Source organism: Scaptodrosophila lebanonensis, unplaced genomic scaffold, assembly GCF_003285725.1.
Source record: "Scaptodrosophila lebanonensis strain 11010-0011.00,11010-0021.00 unplaced genomic scaffold, SlebRS2 tig00000072-arrow-pilon, whole genome shotgun sequence".
Classification (NCBI taxonomy): Eukaryota; Metazoa; Arthropoda; class Insecta; order Diptera; family Drosophilidae; genus Scaptodrosophila; species Scaptodrosophila lebanonensis.
Genome location: NW_022060558.1, coordinates 6,561,404 through 6,568,768, shown reverse-complemented (window position 1 = coordinate 6,568,768; position 7,365 = coordinate 6,561,404). Strand labels below are relative to the sequence as shown.

The 7,365-nt window shown below is 43.5% G+C and overlaps 2 protein-coding genes across 2 annotated transcripts; one reads left to right on the top strand and one right to left on the bottom strand.

The window, feature by feature from the left end:
• The first annotated feature begins 1,529 nt into the window (after positions 1 to 1,529).
• LOC115625231 (probable ATP-dependent RNA helicase DDX55 homolog) lies at positions 1,530 to 3,747 on the top strand. Its single transcript, XM_030520216.1, has 2 exons — positions 1,530 to 1,575; positions 1,747 to 3,747. Exon 2 carries the CDS (start codon positions 1,812 to 1,814, stop codon positions 3,633 to 3,635), a length of 1,824 nt encoding a protein of 607 aa, XP_030376076.1. The 5' UTR covers positions 1,530 to 1,575; positions 1,747 to 1,811; the 3' UTR covers positions 3,636 to 3,747.
• A 277-nt stretch (positions 3,748 to 4,024) lies between these two features.
• LOC115625163 (DNA replication licensing factor Mcm2) lies at positions 4,025 to 7,311 on the bottom strand. Its single transcript, XM_030520095.1, has 3 exons — positions 7,175 to 7,311; positions 4,989 to 7,121; positions 4,025 to 4,632 (listed from the first exon to the last, which is right to left on the bottom strand). Exons 1-3 carry the CDS (start codon positions 7,175 to 7,177, stop codon positions 4,111 to 4,113), a joined length of 2,658 nt encoding a protein of 885 aa, XP_030375955.1. The 5' UTR covers positions 7,178 to 7,311; the 3' UTR covers positions 4,025 to 4,110.
• Between the last annotated feature and the right edge of the window lie 54 nt (positions 7,312 to 7,365).

Here is a 7,365-nt window from a genome sequence, read left to right as displayed (position 1 = left end):
GGTGAGGGGTCTTCAAAAGAACCACATACGCATATTTACATACATCTGTTTATGTTTATTTAAGTGAGTGGCTTAAAATGGTAAAATAAAAGTAAATGTGTATTCTAAATGATATGTATTAAGTTTTTTACGATGAATTTTCGAAAATTCCATATATTTTGCAGTATTTTAGATTAAAATACGACTATAGACGAACATGGGCTTGCGACTTTTATATAAACAACATACTTTTGAATGTGATTCCTAATTACGCTTTCAAAAATCTATTTCCTATACTTCAAAAAAGGATACAACTACATCATCGAATTCAGAAGAACTGAAAACTTTCAGGTAATAATGGTAGTTACTTCACACGTGCAAAATTGAACTACAAGTAAAAGTAAACTAGAAGGAGAGTAGTAAATCCATTGAAATTTTTCCGAGTAGTGGCGAAAGTCGAAAGTATCAGCACATGGTGTCAGCGCAGGACTAGTAGTAGTAGTCTTTTTATTGGCTGCGCTCATCCAAATGGGAAGCAATTTTTGAGTTCTTTGTAGTCATGGAATTTCCCCCTCTTTGATTAAGTTGTGGGTTTGTCTTTTTCGATTTCGTTTAAAAAAAGTATATTTATAGCGAATAGTATTATGATTGATTTCCATAACTATGGATGGACCCCGTTATTATTTCGGATACGTACATAATAACAACACCGCCGAAATAAACTTTAACAGAATTTAACGTTATTTATGTCATTGGCCGCGGATTCAACCAAGGAATTCAAATAGGCCACATCTACAAATGAGAATTTTTTTAATGTAGTCGGATAACATGTTTTCTTTCCGTGGATATACACAAATAAAATGAGCTCTCCCTCTCTCTGCTTAATGACCACTTTTTGCGAACCCTGCATTTTTCCCAACCGTTTTATCATTAACCCATATTACAAGTACAAGCATAGAAGGTATGCCGTTATTACCTCACATTAAACTTTGTGGCGTACGCATAATGCTTGCATTATGCATTTCAGTGTAAGACAATCAATTTTAAATAGCCAATCAAAAAATATTGAATAATTTGCGAAAAGGGTACATTCAATATATTCTGTATTCTATTAATATTCTTGTATATGAATTAATTCCCAAAAGCTGCAGAGAAAATAAACCCAGCTTTATGATCAATGGAGATAACATACATATCATAAAATGTATTCTTAAAAAAACCCCAAAAAATATGATCAGCCTTTATTTATTTTATTTAAAAAAATTTTTTTGGCCCGAGATGAATACCTTTTTCTAATTAAATAAAAAATATTAATCTTACTTTTTGGTTCCGAAATTTGATCTCATCAGATATTTCCCGTAGATAGTCGTTACATAAAAACTTATTGCTGCGCTGTCAATGAAAATCTTTAAATATTATCTCTTGAAATCGTTATACATTTTTCATGTTAATTTACGATTTTCCGAGTTAAACACATTTATTTGACAAAACCGAACACTCGAACCAAAGCTCATTGCTCCAGCATTATGTTAGATAACATATTAGTTTGTTTTAAACGAAGTGGCAACCTCCACGTACTTTATCTTTAGTGAGAAGGTAAGCAATGTTTGCGATTTTATTATTATATTTTTAATGCTCTAAAGATTAAAATGCAGAGGTAAGAATATATGAATTGTGTGCATATTATGTACCCGTATATATTTTCTCGGCAGTTAAGCCCATGCAATTCGATTCCTTCTGAAAGTTAATATATTCATAATTTTACAGAATCGCTCATCTCTATCTGATAGGCGACAGAAACAACACAAGTGCACGTGTATTTGTTTACAAAAATGTCTCGTAAAAAATGGAGTTCCTTGGACAAACCACCATTGTCGCAGCCGATACTCGATACCATTCAAGATTTCGGCTTCGAGCTGATGACACCCGTGCAGACGGCGACCATTCCAATGCTGCTCTCCCGCAAGGACGTCTCCGCTGAGGCTGTGACTGGATCAGGAAAAACGCTAGCGTTTCTTGTGCCACTTTTGGAGATTCTACAACGCCGTCACACAGAAACACCCTGGTCTGGTAAAGAAATCGGCGCAGTAGTCATCTCACCAACTCGAGAGCTAGCGCGACAAATATCTGACGTGCTCGCACAGTTTCTGATTCACCCGGATCTGCGGCATTTTCGGCAGCAGCTTATTGTTGGCGGCAACAGTATTGAAGATGACATAGCGAGGCTCAAACAAGATGCACCTTGCATTCTCATCTGCACACCGGGTCGATTGGAGGATTTATTTCAACGGAAAGGCGATTTGAACTTGGCGGCACACGTTAAGAGCTTAGAGTTTTTGGTGTTGGACGAAGCAGATCGATTGCTAGACTTGGGGTTCAAGGCAACTGTTAACAACATATTAGGCTACTTTCCACGCCAGCGTCGGACAGGCCTCTTCTCTGCGACTCAGACCACCGAGGTGACGGATCTGATACGGGCAGGTCTGCGCAATCCTGTTCTAGTCTCCGTTAAGGAGAAGGCCACCGTAAGCACACCAGCGCGTCTTCAGAACTTCTACAAAATCGTCGAACCCGATCAGAAGTTCTTGGCTTTGCTACAATTCTTACGGTCCGCCAGTGCACGCGCCGGAAAAGTCATGGTCTTTTTCCCAACCTGCGCCTGCGTCGAGTACTGGGCGGAGACACTGCCGCCGCTTTTGCCAGACCGTTGTGTTCTCGGCATACACGGGAAAATGAAAAACAAGCGCGCGAATGTTGTTGAGCGTTTCCGCAATGAGTCCCAGGCCGTCCTGCTTTGTACGGATGTGCTAGCGCGTGGTTTGGACGTGCCTGAAATCGACTGGGTAGTGCAGTGGGATCCGCCCTCCAATGCATCCAGCTTCGTACATCGAGTCGGTCGCACTGCACGCCAAGGCAACGAGGGCAATGCACTTGTATTTCTGTTGCCCAGCGAGGATGCGTACGTAACTTTCTTAAAACTTAATCAAAAGGTAGAGTTGAGTGAGCTGTCGGACATGAGTGGCGTTCAGTCCGATGCTGAACTGCAGAACGTAGTGGACAAGCTGCATCGACAGCAGGCTGCGGACAAGGGTGTCTATGACAAGGCCATGCGGGCCTTTGTTTCCCATGTTCGAGCCTACACTAAGCACGAGTGCAGCGCAATTCTACGCTTGAAAGATATAGATCTGGGCAAAATGGCTACCAGCTATGGGCTGCTACAGCTGCCACGCATGCCTGAGCTGAAAAACTATAATTCCGATGGATTTATTGAACCTAGTTTTAAGGTGGACTTAGCGAAGCTAAAGTACAAGAACGCACAAAAGGAGCAAGTGCGTCTGGAAAAACAGAAAACGTACGAGCAGACGGGAAGCTGGCCTGGCCAAAAGCAATTCAAAAAACGTACCGAGTCTTGGGATCAGACGAAAAAGGCTAAACTGGATTCCAAATCAAAAAAGGAGTTGCGTAAAGCGAAAAAGCAGCGAAAGCGTGAGGCTTCGGACAGCAACACTCTGGGCAAGCGGAAGCAAAAATTCACTCAGGCTGATCTCGATGAGTTGGCCAGTGACATACGGCTATTTAAGAGACTGAAAAAGAATAAGATTAGCGAAGAGGACTTCGACAAGGCAATGGGCATTGAAGACAATGGCAATGATTGATTAATCATGAAAATGGACCACTACAAAATTGTTTTTAATGTATAGATTGCGAAAATGTATGTTAGTCCAAAACTTTACAAATAAAAAGAAAAGTTTCTTTTTTAATTTAAAACGTTAAAAATAATTAGTTCACATACCTATAGTATAAGTATATTGCATGTTTCGAAATTGAAGTTCTCAAGCTTCAACTAACATTAAGAAACTATCTTGATACTATTCAACATATTGTTTCTATTTTACCTGTTGTTGACTGCGCCACTAATTTTGCAGGGAATCCGATAAAGAAGCATTTTCAAATCCAAATAAAAAGGTTCACCTTTTGATGATTAGAATATAAGATGATCTAAAGAACTCATGCTTTCTTTTAATCAAAATGAATTGTTTATTTAACATACAAAATATACGAGAATGGGACATGAACAAAGGTAAGTTTGTGATTTTCTTAAAGTAAGTTGAACTTAAGTGCCTATTAAATTTAGGCAGCGCCATCGGCGACAATTTGCAAGATGGTTCGACGCTTGGGATCGTATGAGAAGCCATTCGTGCGGAAAAGATCAGACTCATAGAATGGCTTCAAATTGCTGATATCAAGCTGCTTGGCGCGTTCGATCAAATCGCGCTCCATAATCTCCACGTGCGTGGCGTTTGGACCATCCTTGCACCGAATGTAGGCCAACTGGTCAAGTGTTAGCTGTCGCAGAATGAAGAACAGCAGCTCAGAGTGATCTTTTTGGAAAGCCAGATATTTCTGGAATGTGTTACGCATCTTTTTCATTACGCTGAACTTCTGTGCCTCGATGAAGCTTTCCAGCATCATACGAATGGCCATGCTGACGTCCGCCTCGATGACGTTCTCCCGGAGATGAAGCCGCGCATGCGCCTCTGACATGCGGATAACGCTCTCAATGTGGCGCACGGTAATAGGAAGAGAACCGGTGGCGAACGATTCCTGACGCAGCTGTGAATACATTTTGGCAATCTTGTCTTCGTCGATGTTCTGCAGGAAGGAAGGGATAGTAATTAATTTAAATATATTTATATAAGTATGTATATGTCTCTATATTGTTTTTCTCAGTTTAAGGCAACACTGTAGTTTTTTGAACGTTCAGCCAATTTGCAACCTTCTTCGATTTTGAAACACTAACATATTATAGTTTTATTACATAAACTGGAATTTGAACCAAATCGGAGTACATTATCTTACAGTTGTATCTATAATGAAATTTAAGATTAAGGACTGTTTGAGAGGGGACGAGTAACGGATAAACAGAACTTGGGCGGGATTTCAACGTTCTACTCGATATAAAACATATTTGGAAACTCCCTATATGATTTATTCAACTACTTACTCACCGTTAACTTGGGCCGAATATTTTCCTTGGCATAGACGATGTATTGACGCAGCAGATCCTGCGGTATCTCTTCGACGGTTTTGTTTTGGGGCTCTTCAAGCTGTGGCTCGTCCTCGCTGGACGGATGATGTTTCATATGCGAGTGCACCACAAATTTGGCCAACTGCTGATCCTGCATCGGATCAAATTCATCCTTGACCACACACAGTATGTCAAAACGAGAGAGAATGGGCTCGGAGAGATTCACGTTCTCAGAGAAAGTCATAGATGGATCGTAGCGACCACCAATCGGATTGGCAGCCGCTATAACCGTGCAACGCGCCTGCAGCGAAGTGACAATGCCAGCCTTGGATATGGATATGGACTGTTGCTCCATGGCTTCGTGTATTGAAGTGCGATCCTGGTCGTTCATCTTGTCGAACTCATCAATAAGGCATACGCCCTGGTCGGCCAGCACTAGAGCGCCGGCTTCCAGAGTCCACTCCTTGGAGACGGGATTGCGACGCACATAGGCGGTTAAACCTACAGCACTCGCGCCCTGACCAGTGGTAAAGACGGCACGTGGAGCCACCTTTTCGATATACTTGAGAAACTGTGACTTCGCCGTTCCCGGATCACCGCATATAAGTAAATTGATGTCCCCACGCACCTTGTGCTTCTCGCCAGGATTCTTGGACTCGCCGCCGAAGAGCGCCAGCGCCAAAGCGCGCTTAATGTAGTCGTGGCCATATATGGAAGGTGCCATGGAGGCTACAACCCGTTCGGCAATTCGTGGATCCTTGCTCAGCTTCTGTATGGTTGCTACATCCTCGTCCGTCAGCGATTGAACCACCTGCTTGGAGTCTTTTACCACAACATGATTTGCAATGATGACTGTAGCAAAAACTGGGAAGCCCTGGTCCGTATTCAGCGAACCATCGTAGTTGTTTGTGTAGATGCCAGTGACTTCCAGTTCATCTCCAGGCTTACATTGGTCGCAAAGATCAGCCAGCAGTATAACATCTTTGCTGCGCGGAATGCGACCGGCGGGAATTCGTCCCGGTGACTCCTGCAGCGTTATTTTCTGGTAGTTACGATATAGCGTCTGCTCCATATTGATAGAGAAGGGCCCCATGCTCTGACATTCGGGACAGGAGCCGGGCTTGACCTCAGAGTTTTGCGACTGTACAAAGGGTCCCAGAACGTACCCGCACTTGACGCAATCGTACTTGATGACCGAAAGCTGCGGCAGCACACCAGTTGTGGCCGTAACCACACCAAGGGTGCGCACCAGCTGATTAAGATGCAGTTTTCGGAACGTGCGTAGCTCCTCGATCAGCGGCAGCTCCGAGATGCGCACATGAATTTCAGTTGTAACACGCTCGTATGTGGGAAATATGGACAAAACCATATCCTTGGCCACCTTGTCGAAAATTTCAAGCATCTGAAATGGCGCCTCGGGCAGAAAGTAAGCCAGCACGTGCTCCTTATTGGCGAGATCTGTGTACGAGACCACAAACGATGCTTTGTTTTGCTCGCACATACGGCGGATACGGTCGCGATATGTATAGGCCCCACGCTCGTCTACAAAGGTGCGCAAGAACGACTGGAAGCGATTTGCAATCTCCGTCCGCGGTCCCAGCATGCTTACCCACTCCTTGGTCGAGTGGCCCTTGGTGTCTTCCAAATTCTCAATGGACTCGATCATTTCGGTGTCTTCTACTTCGCCTACGGCCGCCTTCTCACCAGCCCGTCGTTTGGCACGAGGTCCCATATCATCCTCATCATCCGACTGGTCGAAGCCAAGATCGCGATCGTCACGATGTATGCCTTGCGCGCGGTCTCGACGACGCATCTCGGCTTCGGCCGCAAAGCGCTCGCCCTGTGACATCTCTGAAAAATCTTCCTCGTCGTCCAGCATGGCCGGATCGTAGTGATCCAACTCAGGCATCGCACGATAATCATTTTCCATGTTGTCGCCGAACAGCTCCTCGCCATCTTCATCTTCCCCCTCACGCACAGTCTGATCACCCAATATTTCATCTTCATTCTCAAAAGGTTCAAAATCGCCCACTGGTGAGGTCATGACGGCACGTAAATCGCGGCGCTCTGCGGCATCGCTGGGAGTATTTGGCGGTGGTGAGCTTGGAGTGTCCTAACAAAAAACAAAGTAAAAAATTTGCAAAAACTCACGTGTACAGAACTTACCATAATTATGTGTAACCAAAATGCAGTTTTCTATTGTATAATTCACACAATGTTTTTACTGGATGTGATTAGTATTTAATACGTTGTGTATATTCCCCGAATGCTTATTCTGGGCACTTCATTTGCGACGTTTGCTTTTAATAGCTGTGCTGCAGCTGTGCAGAATTGGCGCCAAAATGTGGTAGTCGGAT